The sequence below is a fragment of the Podarcis muralis genome, chromosome 8, assembly GCF_964188315.1.
Source record: "Podarcis muralis chromosome 8, rPodMur119.hap1.1, whole genome shotgun sequence".
Taxonomy (NCBI): Eukaryota; Metazoa; Chordata; class Lepidosauria; order Squamata; family Lacertidae; genus Podarcis; species Podarcis muralis.
This window is the reverse complement of record NC_135662.1, coordinates 45049194-45069765: the sequence shown is the minus strand read 5'-3', so window position 1 is coordinate 45069765 and position 20572 is coordinate 45049194. Positions and strand designations below refer to the sequence as shown.

Below are 20572 nucleotides of genomic sequence, written 5' to 3'. Positions count from 1 at the left end.
AGGACAAGCAGCAAAGTCTAGTGATGCAATTATTGACCAAACCGGTGGCTCCCAATTGGTGGTCCATGGACCCCAGGGAGTTTGCGTAACCTACGTGAGAATTGTGCCATTGGACCCGCTGCCGTAGACCCACAAAAGCTACTACAGAGGTATCAAATTTTTCAAAAGTAGGGGGTCCATGTCTTGGCTTTTGAAAAACAGGGGGGCCACAGTATTTGGCTAATTGGGAACCACTGGTCCAAACCACTTTATTTTCATGCCATCTGCTGAGGGTATCTGACTGGAACCCAATCCATGATTTGCCTCTCATCCCCCTCTCCTCCTGTGGCTGGTTAGTTCAGATCAATTTCTGGTGAAATTTAAAACACAGAGAATCTCTCATACTCTCCACATTAAGGAACTGCCAGATGACTACATGGCAGCAAATTACAGTTTATTTAACATCCACTCAGGCATTACTGTCACCAGCTGAAGCGTCCAGCCATCATTGTGAATATATATTTCAGAATGTGTGGACAATGCCAGGTGAAGGTCAGTTATGTGTCCCCCATAGAATGCTAAACTTCAAAATAGTTTAAAAAAAGGCACAGTCCTGTTACCACTTAGCATGAAAAAAGCAGTTATGTGTTACTCCAAGAGGACATTTAGCACTGCTTTATTTTTTAAACTTGGGTGTATTTGTTTAAGACTGTGCTTGTTTTCTGAAAAGGTGGTGTTCAGCAGAGCTGGAAAGAGAGTACGACTTGTTGTTGATGGTCTGAAAGCTCGGGAAGTAAACACAGAACCTTTCTTCTCTGCCATGACTGAGTCACCGATCTACCTAGGAGGGGTTCCTTCATTGAAAATTCAGGTAAAAAGCTGGTGTTTCAGTTGATGTGGACTTAGATGTGGTTGGCTCAAGGCAGGTAACATTTTCTTTTTCCAGCTGCATAAAATCAGGGGTGGTTTCAGATGACCTGCTTATTCAGCATTCATCTTGATTTGTTTGTAGGCAGATTAGATGACAATACTTAAAGAGCATTCATTCTAGTTCGTTAGCAAGGAGGTTAGTTTAGTTAATGCTAGTTTTCCAGTGCATTTTCCCTATACCTTCCTTATCATAAAAAATCCAATCTTTTGGGGAAGTAGGCTTGTTGCACAAGACATCCCAATCAGCTATAATGGCACAACCTGAATTTGCTGGTGTGTGTTTGAATGCCACCTGAAAATAGTGGCAGTCTAGTTCTCACACTAACATGAGTTTGACCAAACTGCAGGAGGCAGTGGAAGACAGGAGTGCCTGGCGTGCTCTGGTCCATGGGGTCATGAAGAGTCAGACATGACTAAACGACTAAACAACAACAAAGTTCTCACATGGAGTACTTCCAGTCTGTGACAATTGCATTATTATTTTTACCACTTTATATTTTTAAGAGGAAAAAAAATCTCAAAGTGGTTCACAACACATTAAAACACCAAATAAAACAATCCAGAATAAAACATTACTGAAGATCTTTTAAAAACATTCAAATACATTCAAAGCAACATAATTAACAGGAAACTAAAAATATTATCTTAAATATTTAAAAATAAAACTTTACTCAAGGAAATCAAATACAAAATGCACTTTTAAAACAGCATAATTAACAAGTGAATAAAATATTATCAGAAGCATAGAACATCTCTGTTGCTGCCAATTCTGCCAAAGGTGGCTCATGGCAGGTAGTGGCTGTGGAAGCCCAGGTTCAGTGACCTGGGTCTGCACTAAGAGACAGCCAAGATGGTCTCTGGCCTCTTCAGCAGCCTCAGCTTTTGTAGCTGGAGTCAGTCAGGGCTCCCCCCTCCCAGGCTAGGTAGAAAAGCCTGCAAGGTAGGGAGCTGGTCTTCTAGGTCTCACAGCCAAGATGGTCACTGGCATCTCACCTTCCAACTTGACTCCCACTGAGAAATATGGATGCACAAGTTTCATTTTGCAACAACTAGAGGGCCACAGGTTCCTCACCAATGTTCTAGCCTGACCCTGATTCCTTTGTAAAGTTAAAATACATATAGCTCTAGAGATTTTTGACATTTCAAGATAGCCTAAAAACTGCATGATCTATTTAGGTATCTGCTCCTAGGCCAGCCAGCATGGAGGGATGCATTGTTCAAGTAAATATTATCATAATCTATGTTGAATTTATATCTCCAGAGTATACCGAGAAAGAGTTTTGCAGGTTGCCTGAGAAACTTTAATGTGGAAGGAAAGCACATGCGTACATACCATCAGAACAGTGGCGTTCTGCCTTGCTTGGATAATGTTTTGGAGAATGGGATCTCTTTCTTCAACGAAGGGGGGCATATTGTCATCGGTAAGTATGGTGTAGGAGTTGTTGGTTCTGAACAAAAGCTGTGCATTCAATCAGAACAGGGATTCAGAAGTTGTGCATTCAAACAGAACCCTTTTGGGACCAGGGACATCTTACAGAATGGGGGACTATATAATACCCATCTTAAAAGAAAAGACTGGCAGCTCTTGGAACACATACACATCTCAGTAGCAAGTAACAATGTACAGTACAGAGCTGGCATCCCCTTTAACATGTTTTCCCAATTCTTTTTGCTTCACAGAAAATGCTTTTTCATTGAGCTTGGACTATAGGATTGTATTTAACATTCGTTCAAGAAGCTTGAATGGCATTTTAATTCATACTGGCAGCAAACAAAGGAACTATTTAACTGTGTACATGGAAGGAGGCATGGTAAGTGTGATTCCATCTTTCCCCCGCCCCCCAGATTTGGTGAAGACAGAGTGGGTGAGGGAAAGGGAGCATCTGCTTTGAGCATCTACTAAGATCTAGTATCAGTATTTACAAAAGCCAGCTCCCAGACTTCTGTCACATTCAAGCATGACAAATGGAACTGGTGATGGACCATGCAGATGAAGAGATGGAGTTGTGCAAATAGAACCTGGCTCAGTTTTCATGGTTCCTATATATTTATGTGGTACAGGGCAGCAGTATGGGACACATCTGACAATGGGCAAAATCTAAGCTTCACTGCAGACACTGGCATTGTCAAGGGCAGTGTAAGCCAAAGTCTTGTGATGTCAGTATAAATTATTAAATCAGCTTCAACTTAGCAATAACCACCTAGAAAACTCTTAACATGGCTACTTCCTTTTCACCAAAGTAATGCACCGAGTATAAAACACACTTTCTTGGCATTTCTGTGGATTGGAAGTATACTCAAAGATCAACAGCATAGCAATCCAGGGTTTACAAGTGGACAACTGTCCCTAAAAGCATTGGCTAAATTAATCAGGCTCAGTAAATATTTCATCGTCACATTTTCTTGTGTCCATGCTTTTATTTTATTCCTTTTGTTGCTGCTAATTTAAAAGATGTCTGTTTTCACAGCTCACTGCCTCTGGTAATAATGGCGCTGGAGAGTTCTCAACGTCAGTCACGCCTCGGCAGTCTCTGTGTGATGGAAAATGGCACTCCGTAGCAGGTACTATGCAATCTCATTCCCCAGTTCTTTAGAGGCAAGAAAATGAGAGTCAGACATTGCTCTAAAAAAAAGTAGCACTTCATGCTTTTTAAAGATGACTAACTGGATTTCTAATGCATTTTTAACTAATGTTCTTTAAATGCATAACTTAATTTGTATCTGTTTAAGATGTATTTGTGTGCATTTTCAGTTTAGCTTGATATGAATTCTGACTGTACACGTGTTGTGAACACAATCTGTAAATTAGTTCAGAATAACCTAAGAGTAGCCCCATAGATTTCAGTGGGACTACAGCAGGATTGTTCTAAAGCAAGGTGATTTATTGCTTCGGTTAACAGATCTATTAAGTAACATTAGACGGTGGATTGGTGGAATCATATTTGCTCTTTTTCTCTGTAGCAGCTTTCCCACGTGCTTTTCTCACTGGAATAACAATGAAATAAACTATACAGTACTGCAAATAACATTCCTGCATTCCAAATGACATATTACACTACAGCTGTAATATGTAGCTATTCTAGCCTATTTTTCTTAGATCCTCCCACCCCCAGCTGTTTCCCCCCCCCCCAGGGTTTTCAGACCTACGGTTGCAAGGTGAACAGGTTTGGGGTAAAAGCTGCATGGGGAGAGGTAATTCAGGGAGAAAAGGGCTAGCAACCACCACCAGGCTAATTTTTAAACATGGCTACCTCCAGACATATTGTATTTGTCTAGAATAGGTGTCTTAGAATTGTAGGTGAGGAAAGATTTTCATTCATAGATAGATCGATCAATCAATCAATCCAAGGAGAAAGGATATAAGTGAAGTATTACTGTGACTGAAACTGAGGAATGTCTTAATGAAAGGCATGTGATTCATGTGATTGTTTATAGTAACTCGGAAACAGAACATTGTGTACCTTGAAGTAGATGCAAAGAGTAACTCCACCACTGGACCATCAGCTATGCTCTCCACCAGCCATGCTCAACCACTTTATTTTGGGAGAGTTCCAGGTAGGAAGACTCTTTCTGGTTAATCTTTCAGTACTGCTAACTTTTTTATTATTTTTAAAAGAAATGTATGTAATGAATGTGACAACCTTCTATCTGGAAAAACCGCATTCGGTCAAAAGAAAGTAGAATCTCTTTCTCATTCCTTATGAATAAGCCTTTCTGTTTGAAGGCCAAACTAGATGAGAAGTTAAATTCATTAATGCAATTAACATGCACATTAATGAAATGAAAATGCAATTATTATTATTTTTTAAAGTGTAAATAGTAGCCATGGGGACAAAAGCAGTAGGACAACAGAAGGGGGAAGAAAAGGTTTAATCCTTCCCGCTACCCCAGCTATCCCCAATGACAAGTGGCCTTACCTTAAGAAAGCTGCTATTTACATCAGAAGTGAAGCTGATCATCATTGATGTCAGTTGTGGCTTCCCTCCAGGGGCAAATGATGCATTTCCAAGATTTTGGAGGAGACACACAAGTCATCCCAACAAAGAACTTCAAAGTTCCAGCCAGTTCCATAGAAGCTTGATGCTTGCAAGGGAAGATAACATTGTCAAGCCAAGAGGCCAGTCAGGAAGAAAACAGATAGGAACAGGACCACAGCCAGCGAGTTTAGGTAGAAGGGGAGGGGGCAAGAGAAGATACTTGACTAGAGAGTTCTGTATTAATCTTTCTAAAGCTGTCCAATCAGTGGGACTGGAAAGAGAGCCTTTGTAAAATGTTAACATTTGTTGCAAAACATAGATGAATTCCAAGTAATTTTTAATAGCCATTATATATTACACTAAAGAAAGAAGTTTATTTTGAATAGGAATAGGCATATACTGATTTCATTCCACGTCTACTGATAAAGAAAAACTTCAGTTTCTACAATTCTGTACCAAACCGCAATGTGCTGTATTCAACTTATCTTTATCCTTTCTCTTTACAGTAAATTTGGCAACACCGTGGCTTCCTGTTCAGGACGTGTTCCTTGGCTGTCTGAAGGGTGTTTCAATTAATGACAAACCTGTTTTAGTGAGCAAAATTTCAGATGTTCATGGTGTTGTCAGCTTGCAAGGGTGCCCTGTCAATTAAATTCCCCATGTATCTCCTCAGGATGAAATCTCCTTAATGTACTGTATGAATGCCACAATATGTTTTCATCTCTTCTAAACTGTGTGTGATTCTTGCCACTTATTTCTAACATGGTTTAAGGATGTATATATTTTTCAGAATTGTGGTCTGGGCCACCATTGTTAGATGCTTTGATATTTTGTTTGGCTTTTGCTGTGTACAATTCATTCTATATGATAAAGCCACGTGAAATACAAAATGCTGTTGTACATAATACAATCAGGTGAGACTCTGCTACCACAGTTGTGCATAACTAGAACACTTGTATTGACATAAGCGGCCAGTCCTGAGGCACCTGACATGACAAGCACTACCCAAATTAGAAATGAAAAATATTTGGATTACAACCAGAATCTGACCTTGTTGGCAGAATTTTATAAAAAATAGACAATTATGTTGGGTTGCTGAACCAGCTCTTTCTTATAAGTGTGCATTTGACAAAAATAATATAAACCTGAATATGAAGCACTTTAAAAGAATGGAATCCAAGAAGTTACAGTTTTAAGAGTTCTATGGCCAAATAAATGCAATTTGCTTTTAAAAAAAATCTGTATGTTTATTGTATTTACACATGGCACTATTTTGATCAACTTTAATCAAAATAATTTGGCTGAATAAGAACAGTAAGTTTCAGCCCACTATCTTTTACTTAATATGCATAAAATATCTCTATGTGGTATAATTTCCTCCCATAATAACAGAAGTGAGAAAGATGCTGTGCCCTTTTGTGTGTGTGGAGAAAATGAAGGTAGTTTGATCTTCCGTGAGTGTTTTAGTCTGGAGACTGCAAGATCTGCAACCGGAGGTATTCTTTCACACATGTCTAGAAAATTCAGGTGGTTCATGATTTATCTACATCTTAGACTGCCATTTTTTTTCAGGGTTTCCTTCCACCTTTTTTACCTTTATACCAGCCCACTTAAAAAAATAACAATTAAGAAATACCTGAGCAATGTGGGCTGCAATGATACACTCAATTCTACCATCAATTTCATATTTTAAAGAAGATGATGTTTCTTATGAGAAACACATACATTTCAGAAACCAGTTTAGTAATCCTATGGTCCTGCCATGCTGGGAGCCAGCTTACACCAGTATAATGTAGGGATGAATGAATCAGTGTATTTCCAGTCATTCTCACGGTAGACCCATTGAAAGGAGTGGGCTTAAATAATTATGAATAACTTAATTCCATTTGTTTCAGTGGTTGTACTCCGACTTAGTTGGATACCACTCATTGCTCATGGATACTTGGACTTTGCTAAGAATCCCTTCATCACTAGAATATTAACACCTCCTCTCACTGTGGCACCCAATAGGATATGTATTGTTTTGATAGTAGTGCTTTAAGTTGAAAGAGGTACAACCCTGTCTATAAATTAATAAAACCATAAAAGTAATTAACCGTCCTGTTACCTAGCCAGTAACATTTGGGAGGTTTCCTCCTTTTGCCCACTTCTTAATTTCCTCATCCTGGACCTGTTAGCTCCAAAAAAACTCCCATAGAAAAACTTGCTGCTCGTTATCAGCTCTGTGGCTTGGATTAGTGTTAGCATTCATACTTTACTTCCACAAACCATTTCCTCGTTTGCTCAATAGCACTGAAGTTCAACCACATGGTTCACAAGTCATGTTTGTCGAGAGCAAAAGGAGTCACAGCAATGCCACCCATACAACTTGCTTTCTAACCTTGCCTTCTCTTTCTGCTTGTTTCACTTTGCATAATATATAGGGAAGCATCCAGCTCCTAAAAAAAAGGGGGATAGTCACATTTATGTGTGCATAGTGCACCATTAAACAAGTGCCTATTTGCAGCTGTGACTAGTAATTATCTATCCTATTATTTTTCCATGCCTCTCTAGTCCATTTCCCTACTTTTGTTTGCAAAGTCATCTGAAGTACAGATCCCCTCTATAGCCTGCAAGAAAGCAGTGCTAGTTTCACATGTGTACAGATAAGCCAAAGCATGGTAGTTCAACAGCATATTTCAACAAACCATTGGATGCTGCTGTGGTAAGACCTAACCTTTGGTAAGCTGAAAGAGGAAGTGACCACTGTAATTGGTTTTGCCCTGTTGTATGGTTGCATTGAACTGATGGTCTTCTGGCCCTTCCAGATGGATGACTCTCTGAGTATCCTCCCTGAGCCCCTGGCATGAGGCAGCCTATGGATCTAAGCAAGTGGTTACACAAGATGACAAGCCCCTAATACACCTACCGTGAATACCATCATCAAAGCTGCTGTACTAATCCAGGAAAGACAGCTTTTCATGAGAGTTAAGTGGCACCAGTCAGAAACTGTAATAGTGGCTTTGTTGGAGCATAGTGTCAACACTCTTTTTGCTATGTTGTAACGCAGCAGTATTAAAGGAAGCATATCCTGTTTCCATTTACAAGCACCACTCCCTACTTATTCACCTTTTGCTTAAGATCTTATTATTCATTTGCCCTAGCATTGCATGTTGACATACTGCCTCTCTGCACTCATAATACAATAATTCATCAACATGACAAAAGCCTGGTGCAGGTGGAAAAAAAAACCATGCAGGCTGCAGAGGTTGGACAAGGTATGGTCATCACTTGTACACCCCTGTTTTAGTAGATTAGTATTACCTCCTGAAAGGAACCTCTGCTAGATTCTTTAGCAATTTGTTTTACAGGCTGTGCCAACTTTTTTTTTTTTAAGGGGTGCAGCAGTGAACTGGAAACTTGCCTTAAGCTCCTTGCTAATCCCTTTCTCTACAAGAAACAATTAAAGAGGAAAACCCTTATTTAGAGGTTTAATGTATGACTAGGCACCTTGGTGTGTCAATATTTTTAAAACTGTAGCACAGAAGAAAGTTATTTACTATGTTTATGTCTTGGCTTTCTTCTGTCATGGAACCTGAGGTGGCATATGCTTTTTTTAAAGAAACTTTTTGTCTTCTGCCTCTTCTTCAAATATACAGTAGTGCTACATCATTAGCCTGAATAGCTACTCTTAAAAAAGGTACAGTGGTACCTCAGGTTTAGAACTTCATTCGTTCTGGAGGTCCTGTTCTTAACCTGAGGTACCACTTTAGCTAATGGGGCCTCCCGCTGCTGCTGTGCCACCGGAGCACGATTTCTGTTCTCATTCTGAAGCAAAGTTCTTAACCCGAGGTACTATTTCTGTTTTAGTGGAATCTGAAGTGTCTGTAACCTGAGGTACCACTGTAAAGGTAAAGGACCCCTGACAGTTAAGTCCAGTCGTGAACAACTCTGGGGTTGCGGCGCTCATCTTGCTCTATAGGCCGAGGGAGCTGGCGTTTGTCCGCAGACAGTTTTTCCGGGTCATGTGGCCAGCATGACTAAGCCGCTTCTGGCGAAACCAGAGCACCGCACGGAAACGCCATTTACCTTCCTGCCGGAGCGGTACTTATTTATCTACTTGCACTTTGACATGCTTTTGAACTGCTAGGTTGGCAGGAGCAGGGACCGAGCAATGGGAGCTCACCCCGTTGCGGGGATTCGAACCGCCGACCTTCCGATCAGCAAGCCCTAGGCTCTGTGGTTTAGACCACAGCACCACCCGTGTCCCTGAGTAGCTGTTCTATGTTTCCCCCTAATTCCAGTTCACATACTCCTGCCTAGGACAGCCCCAAGATATTTTGCTGGCTGAGGCAAAGGACAAGATGATACCACTCCACATACAGATATCAAATGGACTGAGATAAATCTTGGCTGGGGCTGATGGGAGCAGGAATACAACAACAGGAGGGCCACAGGTTCCCCATCTTTAATTTAACATTTGAAAAAGGATGGCAGGCAGATCCCCTGTCACAGATCTGCCTGCCACCCTTTTCAAAGGGGAGGCTGCAAAATAAATGCAGCCTCCTCTTTGAAATAAATGCAGAATGAAACAAGACGTTGGAATTGGACAGCTATCAGGATGAGGCTGCTTTACTAGTTTCCTTCAGCTGCTTTTTTTCCCCTGAAAAGAAAAATATAAGGTGTCTCCATATCCTTCCCCCTGTGGATAGGAAAGTGACTTGGGGATTATTTTAAGCCGACAGATATCAAGAGGGGAAAGGATCAAGCACACATAAACACAAACAGTGCTCTTCCAGTTTCAGCTTCGTGAATTGGCTTTTCCTTAGAAAAACAAAGAAGCCAGCATTGTGACCTCCAGTGTCTTGAGAATGAAGGGAAGGCATGAAGGCCTTTGACTAAAGCTTATCTAATCATTAAGAGCCCTAACCCAGCTGTTGCCCATGGATAATGCTGTCACTTGAACGTACATGAAAATTATTGTGCTTGAATGCACACATTTAATACACTTAATTGAGGAAGAGTCCTTCGTGTTCAGGCATACAAAGGGAAACAAAGACTTTTATCAGTCCCACTCCTAAAACACATATTACAGTCATTTATTTTCCCAAGCACATGTGGCAAAACCTTTCAGATTACAAAACTGTATTTCTCAGGGGTGCTATATCAGATGTTAGAAACAAACACTCTCCCTAGTACAGTATGTACAATCTGAATAAATATTGTGTGAGCCCTCATTTATTACTAGGGCCAAACTGGACATGACAGATTTGTAATCAGAATTTTGGGTGGTGTGTGTGTGTGTGTGTGTTTCAGTTCAAAGCTGCCATGATAGTCTGACTGAGTGTTTAACCCTATGGCTTTGGATCTGGGTATCTGAATGCCCTTCTGGTTTCACAATAACCTGTGACTACATTACAGTCATCCTTTGAAGCCTTTTTCTGGCTCTCCTGCCTCTGGAGGTGCAGGCAATGACTGTGGGGAGAAAGATTTCTTGATTGTGGCATCCACCCTATGGAATGCTCCCCCCAGGGAACCTCACCCAGTACCTACTTGATCACTTTCTAGTTCTAGGTGAGGACTTTTTCGTTGACTTGGATTTTAAACCCATATTCTACTGTTTGATTGTTAGACATTTTGTTTTGAATTACTGATTGGTTTTACTGTTTTATTCATTGTTCAGTCTTAGCTGAAGCCCCCTTGAGAATGGAAACACTAAGGTAGATGAGGAAACTATTCCTCCTCCTCCAATGGTGATGTTCGAGTCCAATTCCCATCAGCCCTAGTTAACTGAGCCACGATCAAGCATGATGGGAGCTGTAGTCCAACATCTGGAGGGCAATGTTTCCAAACTGAACAGTAAAATGCATGTTACAAGTGATTTAGAGTTACTCGCTGTGATTGGTTGTGCCTAGACTTAAGTACAGCGCTTTGTGCACAATGTCAGTGAGTCAGAGGCACTGTCAGTCACAAGGAACACAAGGTGATAGCTGGGGGACCAAATCAGTCCATTCCTATATATGCCTACCCAGAAGTAATTCCCGTGGAGTTCAAGTGAAGGATTATTGCCATAAAGGATCGAATGTAATGCAATCTCTGGAAAGGTTAACAGCTCCAGCATTATTACTATGTTCACCCGAGAAACTAGCTATTCTGGAAAGGACAGCAAAATAAGAGCTAGTTAATTATAGACTAAAACCCTTGCTTAAACCTCCCTTTACCGAAATGACCTTGAGGGTAAAGATGTTAGGTATTTGTACATCAAACCAAAACAGGTATTGAAGGTGGAATAGACTTCCCTGTATTGCACTTCACGAGGTTACTCAAGTACATTTTGTTATGTTCTCAGGGTTATTCAGCAATCAGTTTTTGTACTGCAGCTATGAGTGGCTTAACTTGTAGAAATTTTATATTGATAATATGTGTTGAGAATAGCAGTAATTAATATTTTGATTTATTTCACACACCCCCAATGCTGACATGTTATTGAAAACTGATTCCCTGCCACCCAATTTGTGTATATCTATCTATCTATCTATCTATCTATCTATCTATCTATCTATCTATCTATCTATCTATTTTAAAGACTGTCTCTAGGGGCGACTAACATTAAGAGTCATGATGGATCAGACCAAAGGCCTATTTGGTCCATCATCCTCTTCCCACAGAGGACATGAGGCCAATAGCTGCCTCCCATTATTGTTCCTCAGCAGCTGGTGTTCAGAAGCATACTGCCTTTGATTCTCAATGCAGTATATAGACATCATAACTGGTCTGAGAGAACACAATGTTCTTTGTGTGTGCGCGCACACACACATGCCTAAGCAAGGCTGTCATATGATAATAATTTTATCAGCATGGTCTAATCTTGAATGGATTGATTTAGGGGCTGAAAGGCCCTTGTATGCCTTGATTTCATTATTTCATTACTGAAATAATCTGCCTAGACACAGGGCCCCATGGAGGTGCATGGGAGGAAGGCTGCACTATAACCCTCAAGACTGGGAAATGAGTCAAATGCGCACTGTATACATGATACATTCCTTTACATCGAAGAGGATGGGGAAGTTTGTGCTCATGTTGACCTTCATTTGCACAATGTCAATGTTTGTATGGGTGCCTCACAGTTCACTGATGGTGCAATCCTTGTCCCCCCAAAGTCCTATTGAGTTCAGTGGGACTTACTCCCATGTAAGTATAGGAGCATTTGAGTCATCATCCAAACATGGCACAGGTGTTACAGGTCACTGCAGCAGCTCCCTCACCCTCCATGTCTCTGGTCCTATACACACCAAGAGACAGGACTCTGGTCTTCCCCCTTAAACTCTCCCGCTAAATGCCCTCGCAAATGCCCCTGTGTGCGAGGTCTATCCGCAAGCTCCCAGGATCTGCACTGAGCCAAGTTTGACTGCTACTGGTTGCTAACTCCCCTCTCAGTTGGCTTCCTCTTAGCTGTAACGCCTCCCGCTCAGATCCTGTGTTCCCACAAAGCAATCAGCCACACACACTCTCAGGCTCCAGAAGAGACAAGCTCGCTCTCTTCAGTCTCCTCCTGCAATCCTTGTCCCTGTTTGCGAGGTGTGGTTGCAAGCTCCGAGGATCAGCACTGAGCTAAGCTTGAACACCTTTGCCATCATGAGAAGTTAGGCAGCCTTCCCCTGCCAAATAAAGTCCCCATCCTCTTTTTGAAGGATGCAGTTTAATCTGCAAGAGGTGCAGCCAATCATAGCCCCCCCCCCCCCACATTTAACAGGACTAGGCAAATATTGCCCATTAATTAATAAATTATATTTATATTTTGCTTTTCAGCCACAATGGGCTTTTTAAGTGGCTGACTGTGTTAGTAGGTAAACCCAGATGTATGGCAATGTAATAGAAAAAGCACCGGAAACAGCTCAGAAAGCTTCAAATCACTATTTTGGGGTTAGGTTTCCCTTAAAAAGATCAACAATTCTGGGATCTTCTTTAAAAAAGCTGCACAACCATAACAATTCCAATCCAGTTTTATTCTGTTCACATCAACTTTTTTATAACTGAAGTCCTGCAAATCAGTGCCCTGTGTGTAACCTACAGCCTTTATCACTATGCAACAGACTTTGCCTGCAAGCAATGCTGCAGCATTGCTGATCTCTTGATGTTCCATAGTAATGAGATTAAATGCACTTTATTAACGCAGGAAAAGGACTATAAAACTATTAACAACAGGCTGTAACACTAACAGCAGCAGTAAAATGGCCTGATCATTGCTGTTTGAAGTACGTCATGTTTGCTTTAATGTAGTGGAAATACAGTTTTCAACACCACAAATCTTCCTAAGCATTTGGCACAACTTGATTGTAAGTGGGCCAAACAGAGTTAACTAAAGAGCATGGTTCTCACACTTTGCAGGGAACTCCACAGATAACACACAGGACTTAGGTACTTATTTGCTATCTCCATGATTTTTGCTCGGCTAAATTGCAAACCACATGAAGAGTAGTGGTTATGAAGGCAAATCTAAATGTAAGAAATACATCGGGGCTGTCTGTTTACAGATTACATTTCATCTGTTTGTTTATTCCATTATGTTTATATACCACATTTCCTCTAAGGAACTCAAGGTACTTTTCATGATTCTAACCCTCCCCACATTTATCTTCACAAGAACCCTGTGAGGTAGGTTAGGCTGACAAGGACTAGCCCCAGGTCAACCTGTGAGCTTCATGGGTGAATATGGCTCACATGGTGTATATACCAAATGTTTGCAGGGTGGTGTGTGTGTGTGCAGGATCATGTCCCAACGAAACCCAAATGTGTTTGGTCTGTTCTCTGAACATACTGTGCAAGTCTTTCAGTGCAACCAGGGGCCTGATCCGTCTGTTTCAACATATATCAAATCTACATGTCTTATGAACAGGATACTAGGGAACCCTGCAGAACAGCCCAGTGATGACTGGGTGTGCTCAGTGACCACAGAATGCTAATGGACTGTTGGAGATAAGGACTAGAAAACCAGAGAAAGGGGTATCCGTGTGGTACTTAATTCTGAGAAAACATGCATAGGAATGGGCCGAACATCACATACAAGGATTTGTTATCACTCTGAATTTGATACAGCTGGGAAGTTGTTATTTGCTTTCAGTAGAAACTGCCAGCTCTACTGTTAGGCAAAGGAGTATATCACTTTAGGTGGCAGATTTTAGAAGGATCACGGTTGTCTCTCTCCAATTTGGGCTGAATGATAGGAAGATTGCTTGAGTGTTTAAATATGAACCTACATAGAGAAGAACCACCTCTTCTTTAGATTTAACTTCTATCCTGGCCAACTAAAAGAATTGTAAACTCATGCATTAAAAAAAAATTGAGACCATTTTTGATTAGGCAGAGCACAGCCTGTGCTGTCAGATGACAATCACTTAAAGTAAGGACTCATATGCCGAAGAGCTGTAACATTTCTGATACAAGGACTTTTAAATTTCAGTAATAAGTGAAGCCCTGCAATCTATTTCAGGCAGGTTTGGAATATTTTTAGCAGCATCCATTCTGGTAAATAAATGGGTTCTTTTAAATGGCTTCTGCGGAAAGCAAGGCTTTGCAAGGTGCTCAGCCATCTTTTAGCAAGATTTGCAAGATTTTTGTTGCTGAATTTTAATACAATCCTTAAATCTGAAATCCTTTTCTTGCTTGACTGTAAAGCAGTCACTAGTAGGCAAACCAACTTTTGGCAGTACAGTGCTTAGGATCAGTTTTTAAATGTTAATGCTATGTCTCTTGCAGCAGGATGAGGAGTCCAGGTGAAGTATGTTGAATACACTGATGCATTGACAAGCAACAGCACACAGTATACACGCACCAGAAAATCCAGAAAGCTCTAGCCATATAACTGTGTGTACTTAATTCCTAGCTGCTTCTTAAACTCAGAACTGTCCCTGTTAAGAACGATATTAGTGTGAACTAGGATATTAAGCCTTCGTAGCTCAGTCAGTAGAACATAAGACTCTTAATCTCAGGGTTGTGCATTCAAGCCGCATGCTGGGCAAAAGATTCCTGCATTGTGGGAGTTGGACTAGATGACTCTTGTGGTTCCTGCCAACTCTACAATTCTATGATTCGAGGCGCATCTTCTTCCCTTAGTTACTACTTGCATTTAAGAGAACAAATAACAACAACAACAATAATAATAATAATAATATACTTTTTTATTTATACCCTGCCCTTCTCGGCCAGGGCCAGGCTCAAGGCGGCTAACACCAAATATAAATTACAATAAAACATAATAGAAAAAGGGGAGGACAGTTAATTAAAATACGACTTAAAATACAGCTTAAAATGCAGCCTCATTTTACTAGTAGCCCATAAATCAAGACCATAAAGGGAGGAAACATCAGATATTCACCTGAGGCAGCTATCCATGTTGGTCCTACATGAGCCAGCAAAAAAGCCAAGGGAAAATTTATATACCAAATCCCATATAAGGGGTCAGAGTGAGTCCAAGCCGAAGGCCAGGCAGAACAGCTCCATCTTGCAGGCCCTGCAGAAAGATGTCAAATCCCGTAGGGCCATGGTCTCTTGTGTCAGAGAGTTTCCTAAGTTGGGGCCAGTGCTGAAAAGGCACTGGCCCTAGTTGAGACCAATCTAACTTCCTTGAGGCTCAGGAACTCCAAAATTTTGTTATTTATGGACCTTAAGGTCCTCCTCGGGGCATAAACAAACAGCAACAGCAAGGAAGGAGGACAGGAGATTCTGGGGTTTGGCAATGGGGCCCCTGCAATTTGTGGGCCTGACACCGCTCACCTCCAACCTGAGTGTCATGGTCAGTTTTGACATTGAGCAGGTGGCCTCCCCTCCCCCTGCTGCCCACAATCTTCAGTCCTACATAATTGGAAATTTATACTTGGTATTTCATTTTATTTTTAACCCAGTAGTTTCTGCATGATTATCCTTGTGTGTGGCTTCTTGCAGCTTAAATGACAGCTGTGTCAATAAACATTCAAGATTTTAAAACTGTGTGCTTGTTCATCAGCAATAGCCTTTACTTGTCTACTCAGACGCAAGCCCTTTAAGTTCAATGAAAATTATTCCCAGGTAAGCATGCACAGGATTTCAGTTTGGATTCAATCCATTGCCATTAGGAGGAAAATGTGCCCTTTCCTGTTTCATTTTCTGTGTTAAACTGCAGTCACATGTTTACACTGAATTTGGGCCAAGGCTTGGCCTCACAATCTGCTTTGGAGTCCAGGGTTTGTCCTTGAAAGAATAACAAGAGGGAGGGCAACCTCCTTGAACATGTTTAGAGTGGTACTTTTCCTGCTGCTGTCAGACACCTGGTATTAGGAGGCAGGGCTTCTATGACAAGGGGAATATAAAGTGAAAACACAGCTTCAACTCCTCACATTCACTACTGCAGCAATGCAGGCAGAAATATAATTGTAACATATTACACCGTGGCGTCTCTGGCATTTTTATTTCAAGTCTCCTGAGATTTTTTGCTTCAGAAAACCATACATATTATGGAGACACCTGATAAATTGCTATATAGGCACACACACAGTCATAGCAGCGTTATCGTGATTTGTTCACTCTAAGGAGAAATTATAGCTAAATCAAAACACACATAAAGGTTTTTTTAAACGGACATTTGACAGAATGTTTGCAAATATAGTTCAATTGTGCAGAGTATCACATTTCAACTGCTGGCAGGAACTATCTTATATTTTAATACATCTATTTTAGTACAGTGCTTGGAAATTTTTAGGCACTTTGTAAGTACTGCATTAAATAACAATAATCCTTTACTGCTGCAGTCCTAAGCACACCGACCAGACAGAAAGCCCCACTGACGAATTTAACATCGATCCCCCCCCCCCGCCCTTTTATGTTGTTAGCCCACCACACATATGACCGAGAGGCAGGACTTAAAAGCTTGGAAACAAGCACATAGACGTATGTTGAAATCGGTGTAACTTACTTCTGAGCAAACATGCACCGGAGAGGACTGGGCTATGTAGCTCTGTTAACTAGGATGGTTAGATGATGGAACCTCCACATTCAGCAGCAGCCTATCTGAAGACCAGGCGCCTGGAGACTTTAACAGAGGCATCTGTTCTGCCAGTGCTGGGAACAAAGCACTGCATCAGATGCACCCTTCAGCCCTCTAGATGCTTAGAGGTGGAGGACTTAATATATAGCTTACATTCCCCCCATCTCCAAAAAAACCTCCTTTTTCCTCTTTTTTCGGTTTGTTAAAGAAGCCACCTTCACCCGCTGACGCCACCTGGAGTCCCGCCCCAGATCTCTCCCCTTTGGAACCCCGAGCAGCCACTCCGAGCAGGTGCCAACGGCGGCTGACTGAGGGCAGCGGCTTCGGCGCCAGAGGCACGCAGGCTCACGCACTGCCCCGCGCAGGCGCGCCAGCGGCAAGCCCTTGCTCCGAGGGCTGCGGAGTCGCCTTAGCTAACCGGTTGCGCTACTCGCGTCGGGCCGGCGAAGGGGAAAGCGGGCGGTTGCCGCTGAGGGAGGAGGGGCCGCGAAGGGCGGCGGGAAGGAGCCTCGGCTTTGTTTGCGCGGCTTTATAGCCCTCTGCGCCCGCCCAGCCTCTCCGCTTGCCGGCGCCCGTGCAGGAGGAGGCGGAGGAGGACGACGACGGAGCCTGCTGGGTGGGTCTCCCACCTGCCCATTGCCATGGCCGGCTCCGAGCAGGACGGCGGCACCGGCGAGGCGCTGCTGCCCCTCGAGGACTCCGAGCTGGCGCTGGCCGGCATCAACATGCTGCTCAACAACGGCTTCCGGGAGTCCGACCAGCTCTTCAGGAAATACAGGTACCCGCCATCCTCTTTCTCGCTCTCTCTCTCTCTGGCCCCCCAAGGACCTTGCAGTCTAAACTGGGGGCACGTGAGAAGGGACGGATCTCCAGCCTAAATTTAAGCCGCCCCCCGGCTCGCTTTTATTTTTTGGAATGGTAACCGTTGGGGTTGCCTTCGGGTGCATGGAGGCTCGCTCGCCAGAAGCCCTCCACCTGCTCCTCTCTCCCTTGCCACCCTAGCAATGTGCGCCACTTGTCCTTCTCCCTTTGTTGTGCTTGGCGTGGCTGCCCTCGCTGCTGCACCCAGAACTCGGCCCTCGCTGGTGCACATCCTTGAGCTTGTTTTTTAATGCCTGCACTTGGCCCTGGGATGTGTGAGGTAATAGCCTTGAGCATGTTCAGAGGGATTTGCTCTTCCTGTATGTATCACCCACATATGTGGAAGGATTGCCCACATACCAAACTAAATAAATGACGTCTTTCTCTTTTATTGCATCTCCTGCTGAACAAGATCACACCTTCCAATTGTGCCTTAATTCTTATTTGGAGCAATACCTGTCACTGCAGTCGCACCCTGTGGCACCTAATGCACCTTTTTTTCAGCAGGTGTCTATTGAAACTTGCTTCAGCTAATCTGGCTGAATGGCAGAATGGTTTTATACACTGAGGGCTAACCACTTCCAGATCATGATCTTATCTCTTCTTTTCTTAGGCCATTGTATTTTCAATTTTTTTTCCAGTGTCCTGTATCTTTCTTTGAGTGCTTAGACCCAGATACGTGTGACAATCAACTGTGGTTAGTGGTGAAAGAAAGAAGCCACTCTGCACATACTTGAAGATGCTTCATAACTTCATGGGGTTCAGGACTGAATATTGGCATTAAAAGCAGATCCTGGGACTGATCTCTAAACTGTGGTTAAGCAGTGGTGGAAAGGGGTTTACTTCTTCTGTCCCAGAAGGCATTGGACACCATCACCTAACACTGCTGCTGATAGAACTTCATTCATATACAGTATATGTGGGGGATTGTATAAAAACCACTAGAGTTTATAGAGACTGCACAGTGGCAATTATTTGGTGAAATGTGCCCAGTGTGCTGCTTTGTGGTGGCTGGTCTTATCCTGGTAATGATATATGTGGGGGGAAAGTTGTGCACTGACTGCAACTAATGTTACTTCCACATCAGAGCTCTACAGAAAAGTAATGCCTCAGTCACACTGAAGTCGGTGGGAAGCAGAATTAAAATAAAGACTGCACTTCATACAGTGGTATATTACCCAGAAATGCTATTCCCCTTGACTACGGTCTTTCTGTAATATATATTCATAAGCAAAGGTCTCTTCCAAAGCTTCCTACTTGAATGCTTTGATCCTTTTTTTTGGCTCCTATTGAGTGTAGCAGTGGGATTACTGATAAATAACTTCTTAATTATTGCTTCAGCAGCTTCAGTTAGTTGTCCCTTATTATCAGTTCCGATAGGGACTTTAATCAGTGATTTCCTCTCATAATTCTCTTTTCAATTTTACATAAAATAAAGGGGGGAAATAAAGAAAACAGTGAGAGAAAAGAACTAATTAAAGTACCGGTACTCTTGACAATTATTTCTAGGAACAAGAGCTGTGTATGCTTGACAGGAAGTAGTGAAGGGACAGAACCTGCAAGCAGGATACTTCTAATTAAAGGTATAGGTGTTCTGAAAAGCCTTAGTAGCACTTTGCTTGTCCACACCAGTGTTGACTGGTAATGCATTTGGGTTTAAATTGTAATTTAAAAAGTGATACAACTTGAGTGTGAGAAACATGCGAAGGCTAAAATCACTCTATAATACAATGATTTGTCAACCAAACTGGATCTTCTATGAAAATGGTGTGAAGAAAAGATGACAATTCTAGAGAAATGTACTAATGTAGAAGCTGTATGCAACAGCCAGGTGGATATCAGTATTTCAGTATAAGCCACATAACTTCTCTTCCCCACAAACAAATAAGAGTCTTTTTATGGTTCCTCCCTCCCTTGCTTGTGTCTTGAGTACTTTCACTATGCTGTGTTACCTCACACATTCAGTAGTTGTTGGTTTTATTTCAGTAGTTTTTCCTCCACTCTCATTAGTTTTTATATTCCTCCCCAACAGTTTAATAAAAAATTTAATCAATTTTATAGACCTCTGGAATAAGTGCTAAATGAAGTAGATTGCAATAATACTCCTGGGTACCACTTTGACATCAGTATGATGACCCCCTTCACAATAAAATTGAAATTCTGCATGGTGGCCTTTGTTTCAATCTTTCCAAAATATTTTCCTGCTGGGAATCAATTAGTTCTTCTCTCACTACAGCCACTGGTGCCTATTGGTTTGCTTACAGTTAATCTCCCTTACTTTGCCTTGTTGCATGAACTTTCCAGTGACTGTGGATACCCCCATGACCTGCCCACAAATTGTTAGACTCATAGCTGTCAACTTTTCCCTTTTCTTGCAAGGACTCCTATTTGGAATAAGGGAATTTCCCTTTAAAAAATGGAAAAGTTGACAGCTATGGTTAGACTTCACATCACAATTACGTATTCATTTTATTTCCTTGTCTGCGTTTCTTACATTCATCCCAGTTTACTTGTCTCTCCACTGCGAAATATCTGTTGGGCTTTAGGGATAGCTGCTCCCTAATATTTAACTTATAAAATGGGAATTGGTAGAAACTTCCAGCAGGGGTGCCAACTTGAATAAAATATTTGGAAGGGGGCAGGTAAACCCCGACCTGCAAAATCAATCACATGACATGGTGCATGCATACAATCTGAATGGAAATGCCCATCAAATTTGGAGGGGCCCAGCCCCCTCAAATATTTTATTGGCGTGGCGAAGACCCCTCAGCCCCTAGGAGTTTGCTCCTATTACTTCCAAGCTGCCTGGTAGTCATGCAACATGTCC

The 20572-nt window shown here is 42.0% G+C and overlaps 2 protein-coding genes and 1 long non-coding RNA gene across 4 annotated transcripts in view; 2 read left to right on the top strand and 1 right to left on the bottom strand.

Moving 5' to 3' along the window:
• LAMA3 (laminin subunit alpha 3) overlaps positions 1-6124 on the top strand; it is a 137896-nt gene extending 131772 nt beyond the window's left edge. For both annotated transcript variants that reach the window (XM_077933094.1, XM_077933093.1), the window contains 6 exons: positions 710-850; positions 2171-2330; positions 2590-2720; positions 3378-3471; positions 4345-4464; positions 5393-6124. In XM_077933094.1, the coding sequence (XP_077789220.1) occupies positions 710-850; positions 2171-2330; positions 2590-2720; positions 3378-3471; positions 4345-4464; positions 5393-5538 (792 nt within the window). In that variant the 3' untranslated portion in view covers positions 5539-6124. The remainder of the gene's footprint in view (positions 1-709; positions 851-2170; positions 2331-2589; positions 2721-3377; positions 3472-4344; positions 4465-5392) is intronic.
• Positions 3364-17168, bottom strand: LOC144328711 (uncharacterized). Its single transcript, XR_013393945.1, has 3 exons — positions 16813-17168; positions 4827-4992; positions 3364-3497 (listed from the first exon to the last, which is right to left on the bottom strand). It is a non-coding gene; the product is annotated as an uncharacterized LOC144328711 (long non-coding RNA).
• Positions 17169-17307: 139 nt separating this feature from the next.
• TTC39C (tetratricopeptide repeat domain 39C) overlaps positions 17308-20572 on the top strand; it is a 41039-nt gene continuing 37774 nt past the window's right edge. The window contains exon 1 of the mRNA XM_028737169.2: positions 17308-17662. Coding sequence (XP_028593002.1) covers positions 17526-17662 — 137 coding nt within the window. The 5' untranslated portion in view covers positions 17308-17525. The remainder of the gene's footprint in view (positions 17663-20572) is intronic.